The sequence below is a fragment of the Vidua chalybeata genome, chromosome 15 (assembly GCF_026979565.1).
Source record: "Vidua chalybeata isolate OUT-0048 chromosome 15, bVidCha1 merged haplotype, whole genome shotgun sequence".
NCBI classification, from domain to species: domain Eukaryota; kingdom Metazoa; phylum Chordata; class Aves; order Passeriformes; family Viduidae; genus Vidua; species Vidua chalybeata.
This window is the reverse complement of record NC_071544.1, coordinates 18539774-18564633: the sequence shown is the minus strand read 5'-3', so window position 1 is coordinate 18564633 and position 24860 is coordinate 18539774. Positions and strand designations below refer to the sequence as shown.

Here is a 24860-nt window from a genome sequence, read left to right as displayed (position 1 = left end):
TTTATTATTATTAAACTTTAAAAATTTTAAAAAACAAGTGATTGGCGTTTTTCACATGCAATAAGAGTGATTAGGAAGGACACTTTCATAGTACAGAATATTTATTGCCCTTACCATCAGAAGAAAAAAATCAAAAAGTGTAACTTGTAAATGACATACAAAATGAGATTTTACACTATTCTTTCTTCAATTCTGTTTTAAAAGTGATAATTAAAGTTGACATTCTGGCCCTAGAATGAGCACACAGGTATATTGTTACTTTTCCAGAAAAGCTTAAAAAGTTGCAGAGCTCACCCATCCCAAGAAAACGACTTCAATTTCTGTACTGTTAAAACCAAACACAGACTTACTCTACTTAATGTTTTTAAATTATGATTTTTAGCACAGGAAGTAGCGGTATGTGAGTAAAATTTTTGAAATAAATAATAAATGAGGTGTTATCAATACACAGGCAAATTGAAATAACTCCTTAAGAAACAATCAACGGATCTTGAAGACTAGAACCTGAGGGCAGGGTAGCACATAATGAGTATTTCCCCTGCCAGCTAAGACCTAAGCGAGAAATTGGGAAGCCTCGGTGTCTCTCGGTGTGGGAGTGCAGGGCCTGAGCGCGCCGCGGCGAGCGCGCGCCCGCCGCAACCGGCCAATCAGGCAGCACAGCTCCGGCGCGCGCCCGCCGCAACCGGCCAATCAGGCGGCACAGCTCCGGCGCGCGCCCGCCGCAACCGGCCAATCAGGCGGCACAGCTCCGGCGCGCGCCCGCCGCAACCGGCCAATCAGGCGGCACAGCTCCGGCGCGCGCCCGCCGCAACCAACCAGACTGCACAACTCCTGGGCCCACCTGGGATTGGTCACGAGACCTCTCGCACTCGCCCAAGCAGACGACTCCGTATAAGGGCGGGGGAGCGCAATGCGCGAGGCTTTGATTGGCCAGGATGGAGGGCTGGCACGCAGTGTACGGGGCTGTGATTGGTCAGACCGGCAGACGGGGCTGTGATTGGCCGGACCGGCGGGCGGGGCTGTGATTGGCCGGGCTGGCGCGATGGCGGCGGCGGCGTCAATGGTGGCGGCGGCGGGCGGTGGCGACTTCTCGGATCTGCGGGAAATCAAGAAGCAGCTGCTGAGCGTGGCGGAACGGAGCCGTGAGCGCGGGCTGCAGCACAGCGGGAAGTGGTGAGCGGGGCCGAGCACAGCTGGCCGGGCCCCAGCTAGGCGGACCCCGGGCTAACATGTTCTGTGCGGGGAGGGAGGATGGGACGGAGCTAGGTTTGTTTAGTCTCGAGAAGACGAGTCTCGTGGGTACCTCATCATTTTTTACAACTCCCTGAAAGGAGTTTGCAGTGAGGTGGGAGCCAGTCTCTTCTGCTGTGCCTGCGGGGAGGGGACCAGAGGAAATGGTCTTAAGTTGAGATAGGGGAGATTCAATAAGATATTGGAAAATGTTTTTTAATTGTTCAGGTGGTCAGGCACTGGAATAGGTTTCCCAGAGAGGTGTTGGAGTCACTGTTCCTGGAGGTTCTTAAGAGGTGTCTACATCTGGCGCTACGTGATGTGGTTTAGGGATTACAGTGGTAGCGCTGGGCTGACGATTGGACTTCATGATCTTACAGGTCTCCTCCAGCCTTGATGATTCAATTATTCTAACGCTCTCTTTCCCTCAGGGCTGCTGAACTTGCATTCGCCCTGGAGCCACTGCCACTGAGCGAGCTGCCGCCTCCCCCCGTGCTCACTGAGGTACGGGCCCAGGCTGTGCTTGGGGGAAAGTGGCTGTGAGCTCCAGGAGAAGGTGCTGCAGCTCATGGGGGTGGGCTGTTTAATCTTAACTATGGAGGAAAGTACTGTTTGCAATCTCCCAGCTCCCACGGGTGGGAGTCTGCGCTGGGCTCCAGTCCTGCAATAATGCTGGGAAGATCCTTTCCCTGGTGTGTTCAACAGGGCGAGAGAGCTGAATGTGCTTTCCCAGATGAAAGCATTATCTGTTGCTGTGTCCTAAATGAAGCACTCTGTAAGCCAAATTTGAAATCACATGCATGCTACTTTATTTTTATTCCTCTTTACTGAGGTCAAAATTTATTTTAATGCAAATTATGTTTTGCCACTAAACTTGTGCTTGTTAGGACACAAAAGAAACAAGTTGTGTCTCCATCCCCACCTCTGTAGGAATACAGTAGAACTCATAGGTATGTGCCTATCCTGGTGAACGGGAGTGTAACATGTCATAAATGCATTTCAAGGTATAATTACCAAGGAAGTGTTCTCTTGTATGTTAGCAGATTAATATTCTCTTATGTGGAATTCCTGAGCAGGTTTCTTGTTTATGGTTTTTCATACTAATTGAACAGCTAAGCCTTGCCTTCTGGCAGCTTGCCACAATTTGTTTCTGAAATCTCACCATTTATTTAAAATGTTCTTAAATAGTCTGTACTTGTTATTGGAGAACTCTAGAACTGGATCATGTGAGGGAGCGGAGGAACTTTTCTGATAGTACTCAAACCATCTCTAAAGATGGACAAACTACATTTAAGCTTTTGGAGCAATTTCATTGCTATGTTTGTAACCATGATTTTCCTAAAGTATGTCAGAGCTTCTTGGACAAGAGTCTTAAAACTCTTGTGTGTCTCTGCAGGAGGATGCTCGTGATCTGGATGCCTACACATTGGCCAAGTCTTACTTCGATCTCAAGGAATATGACAGGGCTGCCTACTTTTTACAGGGCTGCAAGAGCCAGAAAGCTTACTTCTTGTATATGTACTCCAGATATCTGGTAATATAGAAAAAAAGGTTGCCTCCTAGCACTGAACTCCTCTGCTTCCGACCCCTCCCTGGCATATTTTATTTTTTTGCTTATTCTTTTTCTTGGTCCCTAATGACCACCTTGAAGTCCAAATTCTGTGTTGGGGTAAAGAAAGATAGGGCTGTTCTTTTCAGAACTGTGCTGTCTGTGAAAACTCAGTGTACATGCTGCTGCAAGTGCTGCAGCAAACATAGGAAATATACTATTATAATGTAATCTTGGATTTTCTTTATTTTCCACAGTCAGGGGAAAAGAAAAAGGATGATGAGACAGTTGATAGTTTGGGTAAGTCTCTGGTGTCAAGAAGTGCATGATGAGATTATGAAGCTTTCGCTGTTGACTCTTCTTGTAATTCATCTTGGGTCTATGGCTTTTCCCTCAATTTTTTGGATAATAAGTACTGTAACATGATTTCTTTCATTCTCTTTGGATTCATTGGCTTAATTACAGGTTGCAGATTTTCATCTATTAGGTCGTATTTTAAACTGGGTGACCAGACTAAGCAATTTTTTTTGAAATGGGGAACATAAACACATAAAGGCTGGGAAGCTGTCATGTCATGTCAGTGATAATTCCGATTGTACCCTGGACTTGGCATTGCTGTGGTGAGACTCCTTATTGAACAGCTTTCCTTATTGAAAGCTAGCTGTGTGACTTTCTCTTCATGTAGGACCTCTGGAAAAAGGACAAGTGAAAAATGAAGCTCTACGAGAATTGAGAGTTGAGCTCAGCAAGAAACACAAGGCACAGGAACTGGATGGATTTGGCCTTTATCTGTAAGTGTTTGCATGTATTTCTTACATATTTGTGTGGATATGCAGAATTGCATGATTCTTGTCAACCTGACACTTTTTTTTTACAGATACGGTGTTGTGCTGCGGAAACTGGACCTGGTGAAAGAAGCAATAGATGTGTTTGTTGAAGCTGCTCATGTCCTGCCTTTGCACTGGGGAGCCTGGCTGGAACTTTGCAACTTGATTACAGATAAAGAGATGGTAAAACTTTGGAGATACCAAGATGTGGTAACAAATCTCAAGAGTTTGGCCTGATTCAGTGACCAGTGTTTCTGTTTCCACAAGATTGATGTTACCCACTGCTTCACTCCGTGAGACACTGTCAGGCAAGGCAATCCACGACTGTAAATTTTATTGTAAAATCCTCTTTATCTTCAATTGCTTGCCATGCTGTAGCTTGAGAATCTTTATACAGGCACTGCTAATTTCTTATCATTCCCCCACAAAGTGGTTTAAGAAATTTCCAATTCATGTATTTTGGAAGCAGTTGTCACCGGGGTTATCATCTTGTCACATGAAGGAGATCCTCCTAAGAGACGGATCCTCCTTTTTATTTTTTCTTAATCTGGTTCTAATTTCTCAGTTATTGAGGACTTCTGATAGCTTGAAAGGATATACAGAATCACTACTTTCAAAACTGAAAAGATAATGTACTAAGCCACATAGGACATGAATTGTATCAGAGAAACAAACTTCAAATATAAAACCAAAATAGGTTATTTTTCTTTCTGCATGGAATTTGAGTCTACTTCTGGAATTCTTCAGTAAATTCTGGATGATGAAGTATTTAAAACTACTTAAAAAAAAAAAGTTTAAAAATGTGATACAGAAGAGAGTGTTACCAATTTGTGGAAAAAGGGAAGTGCATTTTTTCTATATAATTTTGAGTCTGCTTACATAGTTAATTGAAATTAGTGTTATGATATTGATGTTCAAACATAGGAGGAAAGTGCAGTCTGAATTCAATGGCTGAAGCAAGAGCCAGGTGATGTCATATTTGAAGACAATTTCTTCCCTGATTGACCAAATGGGTTTAAGAAAGCGACTGCAGGATAGCCTCCTACCTCAGGACCATCTAATAAGTCATGGGAGGGAAGATAATGGATTCTTTGCCACATGTAGCTTGTAGAATACTTCTGATTGTCATCTCTTCCTCCTCTTCTTGCTAGCTGAAGTTCCTGTCCTTGCCAGATACATGGATGAAAGAGTTCTTTCTTGCACACATTTATACAGAGCTGCAGCTGATAGAGGAAGCTCTGCAGAAGTATCAGTCTCTCATTGATGCAGGATTTTCCAAAAGCACTTATATCATCTCTCAGATTGCAGTTGCCTACCACAATATAAGAGGTCAGTGACACTAAGTAGGAATGACCCCCTTAATGCAAACTTGGCATTTATAGTTGTTGGTGTCCCGTATGTTGTTCTTTCTTCAGATATTGACAAAGCTTTATCCATTTTTAATGAGCTGAGGAAACAAGATCCTTACAGGATAGAAAACATGGACACTTTCTCCAACTTGCTCTATGTAAGGGTAAGCATTCTTCCTGTGGCCTGTCCATAGTGATGGTGTTTATTGGAGGTATGTTAAACACTGGCAAGGCAGCTGGTGCTGTCTGGCCTCTCTGAATACAGGCTTTCCTCTTCACAACTCCATGGAAGAGAGGCACTGTATGCATTGCCAATAGCTTATTGCAGTTTCTTTCAAAGCATAATGTACTCTCTTTCTCTCTCATCACTTTAATCTTTTGTTCCACTAGAGCATGAAGCCTGAGTTGAGCTACCTGGCTCATAATCTCTGTGAAATAGACAAGTACCGTGTTGAGACCTGCTGTGTAATTGGTGAGAGCGAATTCTTTTACATGTTATTTTTACATCTTATTTTGCTGTCTGTAGGCTGTGTGAGAGAATCTTGGAAATGCTTCTGGAAGTGATAAACCAGCAAGGCAATCAAAATCACCACTTGGTGATGTGGATTCAGGCAGCCTGAAAAGCAGACTAAATGACACAGTAGCCTTTTCCTTCATTTCTCTCTGAAAGCTGCTGTAATAGTACTAGGGTAGAAAGTAGACCCATGAACCTAAAAATACCTTTATAGTCTTCAAACTCCAGTGGAAATAGTTGTGTGTCAGGAGCAGGAAATTGATTTGTTAGATCATGACACTCCAAGGTGATGGAATCATAAATTGACTGGTACAGCTAGAAAAGGATTGACCAGAACACTGGTGAACAGAGTGCAATTAGGTCTCTTGAGGTTTGAATCAGTTCTGTCTTTATTAGGACTCTTTATAATTTATTAGGAGGTAATAATACACATTACATCATTATTTCTACTTCTCTATTGTTATTGGCTTTTTTTTTTTTTTTTTTTTTTGGTTGGTTGTGGGTTTTTAAAATTTATTTGAATATTATGCCTTTTACTTCAGGAAATTATTATAGCTTGCGTTCCCAGCATGAAAAAGCAGCACTCTATTTCCAGAGGGCCTTGAAACTGAATCCTCGTTACCTAGGAGCCTGGACACTTATGGGACATGAGTATATGGAAATGAAGAACACATCTGCGGCTATCCAGGCTTATAGGTACTGCTCATGTACTGCACAAAATGGTGTTTGCTTCTGAAGTAGTATTTTCTATTTTTTCTTAGTGTTTTGCTGGACTTGGTTTTGATCCTGACTTTCTGTCTAGTTCATCTCCTTTTCATTGACAGGCATGCAATAGAGGTGAACAAAAGGGACTACAGAGCATGGTATGGCTTGGGACAAACCTATGAAATCCTCAAAATGCCATTTTACTGTCTCTACTACTACCGACGGGCCCACCAGCTCAGGTAGAGTTGAGAATGGAGCCGTGCTTATTCGTCTTCATTCTGACATGGTTGATACTGGCTAAGGAATTTACATGCAAGATCTAAGTTGGGGAAGGAAAAAAAAGCATTGATGCTTTGTGATGTGTGCAGTCCCACTGTTCCAAATCCTTTTAGTTGTGTTAGTTAACTGTTAACAAAAGCTTTGTCAGTTAAGTATTGAGGATGACTGGTCAGGAGTAAGAGTGATGCTTTATGCAGACTGCAGATGACAGACTGCCAGGTGTAGATTACTTTTTTCCCTTGACCACCCCCGCCCCCATCTTCCCCTCACCCTGGGATAAGCTGGCAATCCCTTAAACTACCTGAAGAATTGCTCTTTTACAGACCAAATGATTCTCGTATGCTGGTTGCTCTAGGAGAATGCTATGAGAAACTCAATCAGTTGGTGGAAGCTAAGAAGGTGAGAACTGATGTGTAAGACTTTAGGGTATCTCCCAGAACACTGGGTGAAATTGCAGCAAAATGATGTAGCTAGTGCTACCTAAACTCATTACAGTTGGGAAGTACTGCTGCAATATAACTAGAGCATCTGATAAATAAGGAATTATCTACAGATACATGCCTCTTTTGCTGACAGTTCCTGTAGTTTTTTGTTTCTGATTTGCATGCTGGAGTCATGAGCTGGACTAATTTTTGTGGCATGCTTGACTGACTTTCCTTCCTTGACAGTGCTATTGGAGAGCTTATGCTGTGGGAGATGTGGAGAAAATGGCACTTGTGAAACTCGCCAAGTGAGTATGTACCCTCACTGAACTGTCAGAGTTGTGTTAAATGCAAGTCAAACTTTGATACCTAATGATAAAATACAGAATGTAAACAAGTGGAATTGCTGTTGCTAGTATTACTTTTGGAGCTGTGTAAAAATTGGTATCTTTAGGGCTGTAGTGACTGCAAATTTTGGTGTCCAGCTTTATCTTTGTTTCCATCAGGATAGTTAGAGAGAATGATAGCATTATGTGGGTTGCAAAGGACTTCTGAATCCTGCAGTGTTTTGAGCATGCAGTACTAGCAATTGTATTTCTTGTACTGCAACTTAAAAGCAGCCCATGACGGTAGATGATGTACAAAATTGTAGTTTGATTTTATTTTTCCTTTCTAGTATACGGCTGTGACATTGGAAGAGGTCTAATGTGAATACTGTGACATCAGCACTATTTTTTTTTTCTGGGGATAAAGTAATATAAAGTGGGAAAAGTGAAGAGGGGAAAAAAGGGCAAATGAAAAGTGAAACTGCTGTACAAATTTGGGTTGTAGCAGGGGAAGAAGGAGGACTGGAGGAAATAGTGAGTATGTAGAATGGCAAAGCTCTGTTAAAAGGTTTAAAATGCAACAGAATATACAGAGGTCCCTGCTTTGGTTGTCACTGCTTCTAGCTGTCTAGTCAGTATCTGACTGCCTCTGTGTCTGTCAGCATGAGTGCAAACTGGATTATCTCTTTCCACAAGGGGCAGTACATGTTGCATGTCCTGCAAATTCTGAAGGAAAGGACCTGGCTTTAGTCCAGGTCAGGGTGAGCAGGTACGTTCTCATAGATCAAGAAGGTCTTCAACAGTGCACTCTTGTTCCAGTGACCCACTTTTCTCCTTCTGTAGGTTGCATGAACAGCTGAACGAATCTGAACAGGCAGCTCAATGCTACATCAAATACATCCAGGATATCTATTCCTGTGGGGTAAGAGGATAGCTTGGGAATAAAAGGAGTAGTAAACATGCTGTAGAACTACTTTGGAAGGCACTTGCAAATGATGTTTTTTACCCCACTCACTGTAGGAGGTAGTGGAGCACCTGGAGGTCAGCACTGCATTTCGTTACCTGGCCCAGTACTACTTCAAATGTAAGCTTTGGGATGAAGCCTCAGCATGTGCTCAGAAATGCTGTGCCTTCAATGATGTGAGTACCTGCGCAGTCTTTGGTGCTTCTTTCTTAAGGGATCTATGACCTTGATCTTGGCTCCCCCTCAGAGTAGAAGGAGTCTTTTATGAAGGAATGAGGCTTGTCTGCCATTTAGGTCACATCCTGCATGGTGGTTGTCATGTATACCTGATCAGTTATGCTGAATATGGTTGATAAAAGTCGTGGAATGTGGTGTAGATAGTGAAATTGAACCATATCTCTTTGATATTCACTAAGTAAAAGAATTTGAAGTTTCACATGGCAGTCTTAAGGCTGCTAAAAATCTTGGTGTTGAGGAGGTAGTTGAATGGTCACAAATTCCCACACACTGTGTAGTGGCGCTACTTCTAAAACTTTTTTTTCCTCATCTTCTGTGTGTAGACAGTGCAGAGAATATAATAGTACTTGGGTTTTGTGTGCAACTCCATACTCTGTGATGTTATGTATCTGTAAGTGGGCAGTTTGAGATTTTTAATTTCAGCCTAGTGGTAGACCCTAACCATGAGTGCAGGGTGTTTGTCTTATCCATGACAAAGCTGCCTGGAGCTCTCTACAATCTGAATTCACCTTACTCGAAGTTTTCCCAATCTACTTGCTGGAATATTTAGATAGCTTCAGTGGTTGATGGTTCTGTTCTCTGAAATACCCAAGAAACACACCAATCAGGAGTAAAAGGAGGAAAGACTAAAATGAAAAAAAGTGACTTACCTTGACATTTCTAAGGAGCTGAAGAAAAAATAATTGAGAATGGCTTTTATAGCTTCTAGCCTTACAGAATGACATGCTACTTTAAATTACACTGCTTACATACTGAATTTGACCCAGAAACCATCCATTCATAGTTGTATTGTTCTGTTTTCTACAAATTAATTTCAGACTAGAGAAGAAGGAAAGGCCCTGCTGCGCCAGATCTTACAGCTTCGCAACCAAGGAGAAACATCATCCACAGATGTTGCTGCTCCCTTTTTCCTTCCTGCATCCTTGTCAGCCAACAACACTCCCACACGTCGTGTCTCCCCTCTCAATCTGTCTTCTGTAACACCATGAACAATTCTGATACTTCTAACTTGTGTATTGGGTGTGACATTGCAGATGGGACATGCAACCACTTACTTCTTTCTAGGGAAATTCCTCCTTTTGTTGTTACCCTCACATGAAGGGAAGGAGTTAGCAGAGTCCACAGCTGAAGACAGACGGGTCCCAACAGGGAAAGGGGAGCCTCATGGGAAAGTGCCTGTGCTGCAATGTGAGAACCTACTCTACTTCTCACCAAGTCATTCCAGTCAGAGGGCAGACATGTCCCACTACACAGGACTACTCCTAAACGAGGCATTGGGAAGAGCTTGTCTGCTTGAGTTAAAATACATCTTAAGTTTGATTCTGCCAAGTTATCTCTGATCTTTACTGCACTTCTTTGGAGGACCTCTTAGTGGTATCACTGCTGTCCTCATCAGAAACTGTTACCTACCTGTCTAGGTAACGACTTTTGCTTGTCTTGAACTACACAGGAGACGTTTCATTAAAGCAGTAAAATAGGTACTTAAAGATAGGTCCCATGGGTATGTTAAAGGATTGGCAAATGTCAGAGGAATCCCAAGTAGCTACAGGTGACAGCTGTCTGAGTTCTCACTGTAGGTCTGATGGATAGTTTTGGCTTTCAGTAGAAAAGCACTTGGGATAGCACAATTAAAAAACAATGAAGTTACAGTTCTTGGGCTTCTTTATGGTGCATCTTCTATGTGTTTTGTAGCAATGGAATCAAATGAACTATAATGGATCATTTTGTTAAGGAGGCAAGAAGATAATTATGCCTTTGTTTCACAATTAGTGTCCTTGTTCACCCCTATAAATTTACAGCCACATCCCTATGTCTGTGGCATGACTTTAAATCACGAACAAAGCATTTAAAAAACCCTTCCCATTTAGCCATAGCTTCCTGTGTTTCATGAGACCAATTGTACAGGTGGGCACATCAGGAAACCTGCGGGTCACAGCCCAGGGCCCTCTGTACAATGCATTTGCAACATGTCCATGGACCAGAGGGAAACCATGTTCTTAGTTCTGGGCATCTCTAGAAGGTACTGTCTTGTTTTATGTCCCATAGTGTCCATTCAACAAACATTTCTACTGCAGATGGTTTTAAACAGTAAAACTGGATCTTGATGTATTTTGCAAGAACTCACCTAATTCCATGCAAACCTGAGGATATCAATGAGACCATTTATAAAATTGTTGTCACTAGGGGCAAATTGTGCTTGATAAACTTGGTACTGGCTCTCTGCGTGGGGGTTAATGTGCTGGTGGATAAACGAAGAGTGACTCGTCATTTACTTGCGATTGTGCAAAGCATTTGATACTGTTGCTTCCTCACAGTGACCTTGTCTCTACGCTGGAAAGACATGGATTGGCTAGGTGGAGCCCAGGGTGACGAAGGTCACACTCCCAAATATTGTGGCCATTGGCGTGCTGTCCAAATGGAGACTAGTGCTGAGGTGTGTCCCTCGGAAGTCGCAAGGCCTGGGGCGAGCTCCAGCTTGAGGCCACGGGGACTCTGGACGCCTCGAGTGACCTGTGGTCCGAGGGCCGCGGCCCTTCGCCCTCAGAGGCCGGCTGCACACCCCGCCGGCAGGGAGTCCTGTGGGAGCCGCGCGCTCCGGGGCGCCGCGATCGGCCCGCGCTCCCCGCGGCGCTGCCGGGGCGCAGCTGCGGCGGGGCGGGCGGGGCTGCCGCAGCCCCGGACCGGCAGCGCAGCCTCGGCCGCGGGGCGGCGGCGGCGGCGGGGCGGGCGCGCGGCCTCAGCGCCGGCGCGCAGGAGGCGGCGGGGCCGGTGCGGGCGCTGGAGCCGCCGCGGCGGCAGGAAGATGGATGCGCCGTGCTCATCCCTCGCCGCTCGGCGTCTTTCCCTGGCGGCACGGTGAGCGGCGGCGGCGGCCGAGAGGGTCGCCCGGTGCCCGCGGTGGTAGAACAATGACCGGCCGGCTGCGAGGGGCCGGGGCGGCGGCGCGGAGGGGGAGAGGAAGCGATGGAGGTGATGGACGGGAGGGGAGAGCGAGTGGGAGCCGGCGCTGGTGATGGAGAAGAGATGGCGGGAGAGGTGTGGCAGGCGCAGCCCGCAGCCGCCTCAGCCTCCCGCCGGCCCTGCACCATTGTATGTTCGCCGGTCATTGTCCGCCCGAAGCGGGCGCGGCGCGCTGGGCGCGGCGGCTGGTGCAGGGAAGGGAAGGGATGCTCGGGGGCTGGGGGCGTTCGGCGGAGCCCGGGGTGGGCCTCGTTGCCGCGGGGGAGCCCGAGCGGAGCGAGGCCAGCGCGGCCCTGCAGGCGCTCCCTGCGCTCGTTTCCACTCGCGGTGCATCTGTGCCCGCTCCACCGCTCCCAGGGCGATACACAAGACTTCCTGCCCAGCAGAGTGTTCATAATTGCACCTGTACGTGTCCTGGGCTGTCAGGGCTGGCGTGTCTATGTGTGAGAAGGCATTCTGGCTTGCAAACCCAGACCCCGCAAAATGCATCTCTTTGTACATGCAACGCATGCCTTTTTCACAGCCACTGATGGAGGAAACCTGCCTCTTGGACTGGTGTGCAATTTATGCTTAAATTACTGGATTGCCATTCTTCAGTTTCATTTGGCCACTTACGACGGATCTGGATCCTACATTTGAGTTACATTATGACACTGAATACTCATTCATAGGCTGTTTCTGGTTTTTGCTGAGAATGCAAATACTTAAAGGATTCTGCTCATACCTTATAGGTTGGGAACATAGAAACTTACATATTTTAAAAGTTTAATTTGACCTCTTATAAGGAAAAAAAAAAAAAAAAACAGAGGTGCATTTTTAAAAAACATTTGCATTCTGATGCTGTCCTGTGCCTCACTGTAAAGTGACATGTTGGACTCCCATTCTCAACATCTCTGATTTACTGGGTCAGATTCTGCTGCGATGCAGATATCATGCTTGGTCTAAGCATCAAGGTAGCCTATCAGGAGAATGTTTTGTTCCTTCTCAAGCAATAATGTGAGGTTTATTGCTTCTGCTCTGACTCAGGTTTTGTTTCTATTGATCTCGCCTACTGCTTTGCATAGGAATTTTAAACCCAGGGCTGCTGTGCTGTAAATGGTACTCAACCTGGCTCAAACAGAACACCTGGTGATTTTAAGAGGTTTTCTAGGAATGGGTACGATTTTGGTGTAATCTGTGAGTGGTGAGACAGTCATTGTTGAAGAGGGCACAAGACACAAGTACTCTATCAGTAGTTCTGTGTCAATCAAAAGATGCCATGGGCACTTTGATACAAGGACATCAGACTACTGAGAGTGGATCCAGAGCAGGGTGACCAAGATGGGGAAAGGTCTTGAGGACGAGGATTAGGAGGAGCAGCTGATGACATTTGCTTTGTTCAGTTTGGAGAAAAGGCTGAGGGGTGACCTCATCACAGTCTACAGCTTCCTCAAGGGAGTCAGCAGATGGGGAGGTGCTGATCTCCTCTCTCTGGTGACCAGCAGTAGGACACATGGAAATGGAAGGAAGCTGCATCAGGGGAGGTTCAGACAGGACAGCAAGAAAATCTGCTTCATTGAGAGGGTGGCTGGGTACTGGAGTAGACTTTCCAGGGAAGTGGTCAGGGCACTAAACCTATCAGAGTTCAAAGCCTATCTAAATGATGCTCTTAGTCATGTGGTTTAGTATTAAGTGGTCCTGTGAGAAGCAGGGAGTTGGACTCAGTGGTCTTATGGGTACCTTCCAATTTGAGATACTCTGTGATTCTAATCAAGTTGTGTGATTGGAGCCAGTTCCACCCTTGCTTCCACAGGAAGCAAAATCCCAAGGAGAAGCCTCAGGGAAGAAAGTTTTTGCTGGGATTTCCCTAGGAGTTACCCAGTGGAGGTGGCTGCCAGGAGCTGTTGATGGATTGCCCCTTTTACTTTGTCTGTTTCTCAGAAACTGTGGCAATTTGGTGGTCTGCTGGGATTCCCTGCTTGTCAGCAGAACTCCTAGAAGAAAGGAGTAGACTGTCAGTGACATACTGCAACCTTTCCAACTTCCTGCTCTCTGACTGACTGTTTTGGTAGTGTCTAAGGTAGAGAAATATGGCTCTCACCTTGGAGATGATTTTGAGCCAGGTATTTCCAGTGTCCTCTCCAAGCCTAAGTTCAAGCTCTGTGATACTGCTAATGCATTGACTCAGCCTCCCTTCTGAGCACTGTGCCCCTGTCACCTTTCAGTGGCTTTTGATAATCCTTCTGCTTTCAGAGGCCATGTCCAGCTAAATAATCTTCTGTGTAAGAACTTTGGTATCCTGCACGTTAAGAATTGAACATAAGGTGGGGCTTATGTATGGTTGTGTATGGTTGTATTTTAAGGAGGTGATTGGCTATTTTAATTTGTAAATATATGCTGGGTTCTGGTAGACTTTTTAATTTCAAGACTTCAATGTAGCTGGAAAGATGCTGCGTAAGTTCTCTGTCATTACAAAGCATAAGTGACCTCAGGGTATTCAACTCAGGAAAATGCTGTGAAATGTAACCATAGAACGATGCCCAGAATAATTTTCAATTTTGATCTCTATGAATTCATTAAATAGTTGATATTGTGGTTTAGAAAGTTACAAAAATAGTCCTCCAACTGTAACAAAGGTGTGGGGATGGATTCCACTCCTGTAAGGCTGGTATAACTCAGATGTAGCTTGAGCAGTTGAAATCCAAGTAGTTTGTTAATTATAACCTCTGGGGTTTTCCCCTCTTCTTTTTAACCAAACTGTGTAAGACTGAAGATGCTTTCACTACTCAGTCATGGTAATTTTTAATAGTGGTAAATATTTTGCTTTCCACTGGCTTTGTGAAGTTGTGAGGCAGCAAGATAGCCCTTGCCAGATGCCCGAATTTTGAGTCACTTTGAGTGTCACACATTTTGAGTGTTGCATCTTCTACGTCCATCAGATTTCTCTTTAATCTTTGTGCATGGCAATGCAATATTTGTACTACAAGACTGCAAACCAAATGTTTTTTTTTTAAAACCCAAATTTAAAAAATATGTATGTTAATATTATTTACATGAATTTATAATTACATGTTTGCATTATGTGTTTTGAAATCAGTAGCCTCCAAGCAGGTAACACCTTCAAAGTTCCTCTATGAAACTATATCCTTCAAGGTCGGGTCTTCATCAGATCATAGCAAATTTATCTTCCCATCTTCAGAGATGGATTCTCTGCTACCTTCTCTTTATAGGTCTGTGCAAAGCATCTGTACAGTTCTCTGTCATCAGCTCTCAAAATCCAGAATCTATGAGGGTAGAAAAATAGTAATTTTGGTAGTACTTCTAGTTTCTGTGTATTTTAAAGTCTGTTTGAATTTCTCCTTTAAAATACGAGGACTAGAAATCTTTGCTCTAGGAGGTAGGGCTCTAAATAGAAAATTCAACAGCATGCTAGAAGAACCATGAGAAAGCTCTATGGTATGGCCACACTGAACACTGTCAGGTCAAATAAGCATAAACACAGCTTCTTTGAAAACGACACAACAGTGTGGATCATAGTCTGCACTTTGGACTCTGAAACATCCGAAGAACTTGAAAGGAAAAATAATACATGCAAGTATTTTCAGGAATATGGGCTTTCAGTTCTTCTCGCTAGAACTGATGATGCTGTATGGTTTGCTTGCCATGCATTTGGATCACTGGTGGGTTGCTGAGAAACCATCACTCATCCTGTAAATGTTAGGATCTGCACTTTCTCTAGAAGATCATATTTGGACATCACATTTCCCTATGCTGAACAGTGTGTGTCAGCCATGGTCACAAAAGAAGCAAAGTGAACTGATATATGTGACCATCCACACAGTGCAATTTCACAAGAAAGAGGCACACAAGTGCAGCACACACTTTAGTACACAGCTGCGCAGTGAAACCTTCTTAGTTAACAGTTTTACAATACTAACAAATAAGGAATGTAAATGAAGATCAGATAGACTACAGTTCCTTTTCCTAACTTTGGATGAAATGTACTTTAGTGAATAATAAAGGAGACTGATGTACTTGAGAAAATTGTTAGGATAGAAGAGCAGGTATGGTATGGCAAATCTTCTTTTATGTTAAAAATGATAATGCAAAGTATAACAGCATCTCAGATTATTTTATAAAAAATAATGAATTTTTTGAATTAATTGAGAGCAGCTGATGATAAAATGCACGTTGGCTCACATTTTCATTTTATGCATTCCTTCCATCTCCATCCAGGAGGTAATATATTCACCCCATACTCCATTTCTCAAGCTATTAGTTTATTTTTTGAAATTCCTTAAAGTGCTTAAGGAAAAGACCTGTTAAACCTTACATTGCATGGACTGTAAACAAAGGGCCTAAATAACATGGAAATTAAAACTGAAAAGAAGAAAAAACAGTTATTGAAAATTGCATTGAGGTACTAGGTGGTTTAGGGTAACCAGTAATGAGTGAGCATATAAATTTGTGAGAAATGGTGGAGTCGGGGCTTTTGGACTTTTTTCCCCCTGTATGTGCTCTGCTTTGCTAATATTCACTAAGCTGATTTTTTTAATGGGTGCAGAAATACTTTTAATTTTTCATTTCTATAATGTAAGCAAAATCCTAAGAACTCTTAATGTTACAAGTGATAGAAATTAATTAGAATAAATACTGTACTGTTTGGCATGTATTTGGGGTAGGCTTGGTGTACAAAAGTTATAACAAGACTTATGATGATGTTAATACATAACATACACTTAAATTTTCATGAACATGAATGTGATTTTTGTTTTATGTTCTGTGATTTGTAGGTAAGTCCTTGGGTTTTTTTTCACTCTATTTATTTGTACTTAATATTTAAGGTTGTGTAAGACGTTCTATTCCATCTCTGTGCATTGATGAGAAACAAAATGAGGTGCAGTCATTTTTTGAGAATCTGCCTTATTTAATATAGGTCTTAATAATATCCCCTTTTCATGTTGCCTCTCTGACAGGAAATTGTGATCAGTTACAATAAGTCTTAGGTGAACAAAGAGTATGTGGGGACTGTTGCACTGGAAAAAGATTGGATTATTTACATCTGAAAGAACAATTGTGCTGGTTACTGTTTTGTAGCTTATAACTTAAGGAAAGACTGCGTAATTAATTTGGAAGCACTTTCAAGAACAGACCTGTAAGTTTAGTGTGTGTCCAGTACCTGTTTCAGAGGCACGGTGGAGAGCTGACAAACATCTATGGCTTTGCTGTGGCTGGATGACTGCTCCAGCCATGTCCAGCAAGGCTGCTTGCAGATCCCTTCGGCATTATGTCACGGATTTTTGTGGGTTGCAACGTGACCTACATGTTGCTGTTTTCTTGGAATATGCGGTGAGTGTCTGTAACCAGCCTGGTAGCCTATGTTAGGTGAACTCAGTGAGGATTTAAACATTGTCCTTGGAAATTTATATGAAATTATATACAATAGCTTAATGCTTATTCAAATCTCTCTGAAATTACCATAGAATATTTTTCTGGTTTCAGCCTTAATGAAAAACTGCACATTCTCCTGAATGCCTTATAACTGAAACATCTTAATTTTTTTTGTGCTTTGTCATATCATGTATGAACCAGCATCTCAGCTGCATCTAGTGGGTGGTGTTTCATGCTTACACCTTTTCCAGCTGAGAAATCAGCTCATCACCTGCTTATATGGGAGGAGAATGCTGCTGCCCTGGTCATCATAATACAAATGGAAGCTGCTGCTTTCATTTATAAAGCAGCAGAGTTCAGTAAAATATCATCCTGTGAGTTTTCAGGGGTACTTTTTAAATAGTAAATTATAAGGATAAATTCTACATTTAACATGAGTTTCACTTTATTCTAGTTGTTTATTTGTCAAGTTCTGCTCTTCCCATTATGAGCAGAGCTACTTAAGTCAGCACGTGTGGTACTACATGGTATGTTTTCATTTGGTTTGTTTTGTTGGGAAACACAGGCAAAGCATGACGGGTACTTGTTTCTCAGCTGAGCTGTGACACTGGTGGAAAAGATTTCTGTTGTTTCAGACCATTCTTAAAGAGTTCACAGCCTGTAGGGATGACAAAGGAACCTATCTTTCCTCATATGATAGAAGGGTAAGATTCACAACAATTTGCAAATGAAAAAACCTGTAATGTTTTTATTTTTTGTAATGTTTTTATTTTTAGAGGTATTTTGAGTCTAAAAGATGTATAGAAATGACTAATGTAAAAGATGTGTTTACATTTCTGCTAGAAAGTTAATGTGAAAAGATAAACTGCTAGCTTTGATTTTGCGGAACTTCCCTGGTAATGGGAACATCCATATTCTTTTCACAGAAAATGGAAGGAAAAGGCAAGAGGGATACAGGACATGTGAAATTAGAGCAATATGTACATGAGGTTCTTTAAGGCATTGATGGCAATAGAGTGGGAGAAGAGAAGAAAATACATTTTTTGAAGCTGTATTGAATTGCAAGTTGATAAGAAACTGTGAGAAGGTAATAATTTGGTTGGAAGTAAGGTATTAAAAAAAAAAGAAAACAGTTCATTGTCAAGATCTGTGTTGTTAAAAGTGAATGTGGGAGGCCAGAGTTCAGATTTTTTTTTTATCTATTCTGAAACCAATGTCTGTGTTTATTGGCTGTATTGAGAGCTGAGCTAAAAATGGCAAAAACTTCCAAAGTTAGCCTTATTCCTTTAAGTAGAAAAACTACTTAAATATCTGACAATTTTTAGTAGTGAATGTAAGATACCTTCCTCTGGTATCTGTAAGACAAGAGGTGATCATTCATATAGCCTTAGAAGGAAAAGGAAGGGTTTTCAGGAAAAGGATCTGGGGTATGAACTTTCCCACTCTGTTGTTTTTTTTTGTTTATATGCATTTCAATTAAATAAAAGAGGGTTTTGTTGGGTTGTTAAAATCAAATAGAGGGAGAGCCTGATAGGATAAACTCCATGAATTGCAGTGTTTCTCTTCTAGATGGTGCATGAAATAATGCACAAAGTACAAAACCACTAAAATGTTTTGTTAGGCTCCCAACTTGCAGTGAGCTGAGCAGGTTGTTAGAGCCAGGTTGTCCTTGTTCTGACAATCCTGCCATTCTTGAGTAGAGCCTCCAGTCAGTATCCATTTGCATCTTATGCTGAAAAGTACTGATTCTGAAAAATGTCCACTTGCTTTTGGGATAGGGCAGGATTTTCTTTATCACTGTTAGTGTTCTTAGTGTGCATTGCGTTATGCCAACTTCTAGGAAAATAACTGTGAGAAAGAGACAGATGGTATTTTAGCCACAAAATACTAGAATATTGTTTTAACAAAACTGCTTAGCTTTGCTGTGGGTAACAATAATGCTTCTGTACCCTTTTTACTGTTTCCATGGAGTCACCAGCTTGGATAGGGTTTTTTTGGTTCATGTTTTAGAGCAAGGGCCAATGGTAATTTTAGCATGAGCAGCCTAGCAGCACCAGATTCATCCCGTATTCCTTGTGTAGAGCCTCATATCCAAGGCATATTGTGAGCTCAGTTCAGAAGGTATTTTAATATTCCTGAAAATTATTATGGTATTGATTAGTAATGTAACTACAATACAGTGATTTTTGTGCAGTGAAAATCAGAGGGTGGTTAAGATTTGTCCTGAAGAGCTGTTTGTCAAGTCTGAGCTGAGTTTTTGGGTTGATGTTGACATGCTGAATTATGATGTAATACTAAAATAATGTAACTCATGCTTTTAATCACAGTTTTCATTAGTTATGTATTTTGTTATGTGTCGTAACACACACAGGATGGTATGCAATAATTAAGGGTTGAATTTTATTATGAAAAAATGCAAAACATAGATGAAACCTGGTAAATAAAATCCAAAGCAAAGACTTAATTTAGGATTCATTCAAATCCCACTAGGCAGATGAGACAGATTTTGGAGGCACAGGGAGTTGTGTATGGCCAGTGTTCCCGTTGTAGCTAACAGAGTGGTGCAGTAATGGGAATTACCTTATGTGGAAATACTATTTCTTTAAAGTATTGCCTAAGACCGGATCAGTGAACAAGCATGAATCCAGTCTGGCTACTGGAATTTCCAGCATGTAAGCACTCTTAACTGCTCCTTTAGTTCCAAGGGATTTTCACCATTTTGTGGGAATAGAAAATGCCTCTCTCAGAATTGTTGCAGATTGTTGGCAGAGATGGTGAAGCTCAGAAAGGTCATGAGGATTTGCCAAGGATGATAAAACTTCTCATAATACTCTCATCATGCTTGCCACGTTCTGAAGTTCTGGTTCTAGAGTCAGGATTGGGATCTAGAGCCAGGGTGCTTGGATCAGCAGTTGTGATTTGGAGCACCCCCTCGTGTTAGGGTTACCTAGCCTGAATCACAGCACTCTTTTCTGATGGAGAGTTGGGTCAGTGGGGTTCCAAATTAGCATGTTAATTGTTGTCTTGGCAAGAGCTGAAATGCTGGCTCTGGGCTCAGAGAAAAACAAGTTTAGATCAGAGTTTTTTCTTGTTCACATAGGTAAATCCACTTCACAGTGGAGCCACTCCTTGAGCAGAACTGAGAGCAAGGTGTTAGGAGCAACACATGTATGAGTTAGGGTTTCTATCAGCTCTTGCCCTCAGAAAGCAGAAAATTATAACTGAAATTAAAGTATGACCCTTGGTGTGAGCTCAGGTGGAGGCAGAGCTTTCCTGTGGGCAAGTAAAATAAAAGTCACTTTCTTTTAATTGCAATTTTAGCTATACACACCTTGTTCATTGGCGATAAAATTATTTGATCATGTGGCAAGTTCCTCTTTAGCAGAACATAAATGATCGCACAAATAGACAATTCAAAAATTTCTGATAGTCCCTCCCTAACACTTTAGGTGTTATGTTATTCCTGTAAACTTCCTCCTGGGTCTGCAGATTTTGGAGGAGTCAGTAAGAGATTCTCTGAGGTGATCAATTGATCCTTGAAATTGACATACAGATGAGCTGGTGCTTGTACAAGCATCCTTCCTGAAGTACGTTCTTCCCTGTAATAGGGACTTCCATGGAAGAAGACTATCAAATACTGGGAATAAGTAAGCAAACTTGGCATGTGCCCTGTTTCTCATTGTTGATAGAACAGGTTATATGTATTAGTTCACTGGGCTGTTAACTTTTACACACTGGTAAGAAGTGATTGTCAGTTGGGCAGAACTGCATAGTTTGCTCACTTTTATGTTGTCTGAAACTGCCTCCCTGCTCTGGAAGACTTGAGACCATTGATGCTTTGTTCTTTCTGATAAGTCTCACAGAATCAAGTGTACTAGTTTGAACGGTGAGCAGATTTACTTTGTGCATCTTACTCTGTTGCTACAAGGGGAACATTAGCACTTTACAGAAAAGCCAGTGAGGTCTGGAACCCCAGCTGAGGTTCAGTCAGGTCACAAAATCCAAATCTGGCTAGGGAGTGGATAGACAATAACGTAGAGAGGCAGAATCTTTTCCAGAGTTAGCATGCAGTGATGTGGTTATAAATGTATGTTTGCCAACGTTGACCGACAGAATCCAATCCGACAAGGGTTTGCAGCTTCTTCAGGCTGCTTTCTTTTATCATGGGAGCAGCAAGTTTGACTTGCAATTGTGTAGGTCAGTTTGAGAATGGATGTAGGGGAAGAGTGGCTGCTATTGATTATGATCTTTTCCTTTATGCTGTAAAAGCACTCCTACCAGACAGCCAGTTGATGTCAGTATTAGTAAATAAATCTTGACAAAACTCACAGGTGGTGTGAACTGAAGCAATAGTTTGGCTGCCATTTTCAACAGTGTTTAATTAGTGTATGGTTTGAAGGAGTTGCTTGGTTTTGGCACAGCTGTTTCATTTTTAAGTGTGACAACATATAAATCAAAATAATATTCTCAGCAATGATGGATTGATTTCTCAATAGCAGGGCATTTTAATAAGGCACTTCCAATATTTCCAAAATAAAAATATCAAGGTTTCAATTTATTTTCTGTTAGGCAGGAAAATTCTTAACTTACAAGATTTTTCACACTATACAAATTATGACTTTTATTAAACCAGCTCTAGATTTGGGGACTGTATTGAAATCTACTTAGATTCTACCTCTTTTCTTCCTTCCCCCTAGCCTGCAGCACTTCCTAATTTTTTTAATGCTGAGAAAGGAAGAGATTTAGAAACTACACAGAACAGATTTGTCTTAGTCTTAATTATGATCTGGTGTATAATATGACGCCTTCAGACTCAATAGGGCCAGTACAATTTTAGGGAGAGATTCAACCCTCTGGTTAGTCGGATGATATTGCGAACTTACGGGACTCTGCGAAAACCTTCATGTGTTGTGCAGAAAATTGTCTTTTCTTTATTTATGACACCAAAGTTTTTGGGGGGATAAAGAAGTAAATAATATTGATTAGGAAAATAAAGTAAAAAGTTGTTAGATTTGGGAACAAAAATACAAGCCTGATCTTTCCCTTTCCCTTGGTAGACTTTCATCCCACAAACAAACATTTCTCAACTACAAAGTTCAGCCATTGTGTAGCAGCCTGCACCAACTATTCAGCCAAGGTACAGTTCACTTTGTGTGGGCAACATTTATTTCCCTTCCTCTGCTTTGACTCAAAAGGTACTCTGTTAATCTCTTAGCTCAGACACCTGCTTCCTGTTTGGAAAAAGAAAGACTGCTGAGTCTGTTCTTGATTTTCACAATAACCCGAGGTGTTCTAGAGACCTGTGCCTTGGTCTTGTAAATCACCACTTTGAACTGTCATCAGGCAACATCTGTCAGTGAATATTTTCTATTCTTCTCTCCAGCTTGTCCTGCACAGAGTCTTGCCTACTGTAGTCCAAGTTATTTCCATTTGAATCTCAGTCTAGTATGCCACATACCTATGATTACAGTATGTGTCTTTTAACATCCAAGTCTGTGGTAAAGAGAGCTGGAGTGACACTGAAAAGAGCCCAAGCATCCAAACCAGAGAGGTTACTCAGCAGAGATGAGAGTTGGGTACTTGTGCCCATCTTCAGCAAGCACCTAGAGCAGATAGCACCTATGCAACAAAGGGAACTGTTCAGTTATGCTTTACTTTAAACCTTATTTCATATTTAAAAGTTAATTAGGCTAAATGGTGCTTCTCTGGATCTTTCTTGGGAAAGAAAATTAAGATGTGTTATATGAATACTCTGGATACTGCTTAACACTGTTGAAGTGTTCTTAGTCAGATCAGAGCTATGAATTCTCAGCCCATCCTAAATACCCATCACTGCAGCATTCTGGTAGAATTATGGGGCATTGTTAAAAGCAAGAAGAAGCATGCGTACATTAATTTATTCACTCATCAAGATGAAAGGCAGTATGGCTGATTAAGATTCTAAGAGTTAATGGAATTCTGTTTCCTTCTTTTTTTCTGAATCCCCAGGCTCATCTCTACGTATGTTTTATGGATTTGGGTACCATGGCAGGCATATTGGTCTCCTGTTTCTGCTCCTGTTCCAGTCAATGGCAAAGTTCCCTTTCACTTTAGCACTGTACAGACTGGTAAAGTGGTTTTCAGCTGCAGGCATTTTTTCATATTTCAAGTATGTTTTTTTTAAACTGTACTTGGGTAGGCAATTGGATATCTATTCTATAAGATTGGAACTTCTTATGAGGCTGGAACCAGTTTGCAGTGGTTCTCCTGTAAAGTTATTTCGCACAAGTGTTTCTATGAATTTTGCTATTTCAGATGCCTCTTGCATTTGGTGGTTCTCATATTGGGCAGCTGTTGCATAATTAGCAGTCTTTCTACTTGCTATAAATGTACAGCTATATGCATATTCTTCTGTAATGAGGCCTGCTGGGAGATGCATTAAGAGTAAAGGATTGTGATGGCTGTGGTACAGAAGCATGGTATGCAGTCAAAATGGACAGCAGCAACTGGTGTTAGAAAAGGGACAGGTTTCTCTGTGTTTTGGAAAGTACTTGGTTCACAGTAAGTGAAATGGATATTTGAACAAGTTGTAGATTGTTGGGGCAGAGACTACATCTAAAAGTTTTGCTTATACCTCTATGGTATGTAATAACTAACTGGGGCAGCCTTAATTTTGAGAACTTTTTAGTGTGTGAGATTGCTCCTCTGACTTTGAATGGAAATACTATTGCTGAAACAGAACCTTTTGTTCTGAAAGGCGTCCGAGTTTCCCTACTGACTGTATCACCATACATAACAAGAGATTTGTTACTGTACTTTGCCTGCTTTATGATACTGATGGCAAATTCCAGATGCTTTTCTGCCTAAACAAGGTTTGTGGATGCTCTCGGTTGTACAAACAGCACTTCACAGCTGGAACATGACAGGGAAAGTGGCCTACAGCTCGCAAGTGATCTTTCTCTATCAACCTTAGTATTAAGCTGCTGTAAAAATGTCCTGATGCTGTCATTGTAACACTCTATAAAAGAACAGGGGTGAGTAAAGTGCTGCAGGAAACGCCTTCAGATGACCGTTTGGTTGGACTTACTGAAACAGCCTCAAAATTCCCTCTTGGAACACAGGGACATTAAGTACTTTTCTTGTCCTTCCTTCTACTGATGTGTGCAAGTTTTTTTTTGAGTTAAACAGTCTTTCATATTTGGCAGTCTCTATACTTCTGTTTTAACATGGGAGATTATAATTCTGTCTATGTTTTGTATAATATTTTTATATTATACCAAAATATAAAAAATTAATGTGCAACCTGACAATAACGGTGAAAAGCTTGCCTGAAATCTAGCACCGGAGCACTAATCATTATTGCTGGAAAGTTTCACCACTACCACTACACTGTGCTCTGTCCCGTTCTTTGCAGTCTTAATGTTTCAGTGCTTTGCCCATCTCCAAACTGATATACCAGATCTCCAAACATTCTCTCAGCTAGTGGCCACAAAGGGGAATAATAATGCTATAAAATTAAAATGAATACAGGGATAATGATGATGTTTGTCCGGAATTTTATTTTATACTGTTAATAACCAGATGTTAAAACCCCAATTGGTAGATTACAGTGTGATATTGTCATTTCTTGCCTCATTTGTAAATTAGGATCTTAATCCTCCAAAAGCCATAGGCACTCATTTCTTACTCCATGGGGACAATTTCTAGTCTGAACAGGCCCTTGCATGTTATTCGTTTTCTGCTTCTTCAGAGACCTGGAATGCTGGTTGAGGACTTCACTTGACTTTTCCTCTTGTGGCAGATGGTAGCAGTGTTGTGGAGAGTCTTTGAGTTTGGCACAGGATCTGGAAGAGCATCAGGGGTTGGGAAGGGGATGAGAATGATATTTTTGGTAGATCCTTGAGACTAAAGAGTCTGGTTTGTGGTTACCTCAGACTGCAAGAATTGGAGTAAATCACCTGTCCCTTCCAGTCCCGTACTGTCAATAGCACAAATCTTTATGGTAAATGAACACCTGTCTTCAATGCATAGCGCCCCTTTCTGAGAACAGAAAAGGGCAAACATGGAATTCCCACAAATGTGCCAGGGTGGTGTTCAGAAGCATAATTGTGCTGGGATTTGCCTTGTAGATTTTCAGACAAAGATTGC

The 24860-nt window shown here is 41.9% G+C and overlaps 2 protein-coding genes across 2 annotated transcripts in view; both read left to right on the top strand.

Annotated features, from left to right (window-relative positions):
* Window positions 1–914: 914 nt before the first annotated feature.
* On the top strand, window positions 915–10625 carry CDC23 (cell division cycle 23). Its single transcript, XM_053956853.1, has 16 exons — window positions 915–1173; window positions 1662–1734; window positions 2627–2764; window positions 3037–3079; window positions 3465–3570; window positions 3657–3789; window positions 4758–4935; window positions 5022–5119; window positions 5346–5427; window positions 6012–6165; window positions 6294–6413; window positions 6777–6852; window positions 7122–7183; window positions 8045–8123; window positions 8222–8341; window positions 9221–10625. The coding sequence occupies exons 1-16, from the start codon at window positions 1043–1045 to the stop codon at window positions 9389–9391; spliced, it is 1764 nt and encodes a 587-aa protein (XP_053812828.1). The 5' UTR covers window positions 915–1042; the 3' UTR covers window positions 9392–10625.
* Window positions 10626–11186: 561 nt separating this feature from the next.
* JAKMIP2 (janus kinase and microtubule interacting protein 2) overlaps window positions 11187–24860 on the top strand; it is a 42645-nt gene continuing 28971 nt past the window's right edge. The window contains exon 1 of the mRNA XM_053956747.1: window positions 11187–11258. The gene's annotated coding sequence lies outside the window, so the exon portion shown is untranslated. The remainder of the gene's footprint in view (window positions 11259–24860) is intronic.

Excerpts from the sequence above, each read along its gene's own strand:
- CDC23 (XM_053956853.1), top strand. The coding sequence starts at position 1,043 with ATGGCGGCGGCGGCGTCAATGGTGGCGGCGGCGGGCGGTGGCGACTTC. Across the intron at positions 2,765-3,036 it reads ATATGTACTCCAGATATCTG|TCAGGGGAAAAGAAAAAGGA; the intron begins GTAATATAGAAA and ends TATTTTCCACAG. Across the intron at positions 6,166-6,293 it reads GCGGCTATCCAGGCTTATAG|GCATGCAATAGAGGTGAACA; the intron begins GTACTGCTCATG and ends TTTCATTGACAG.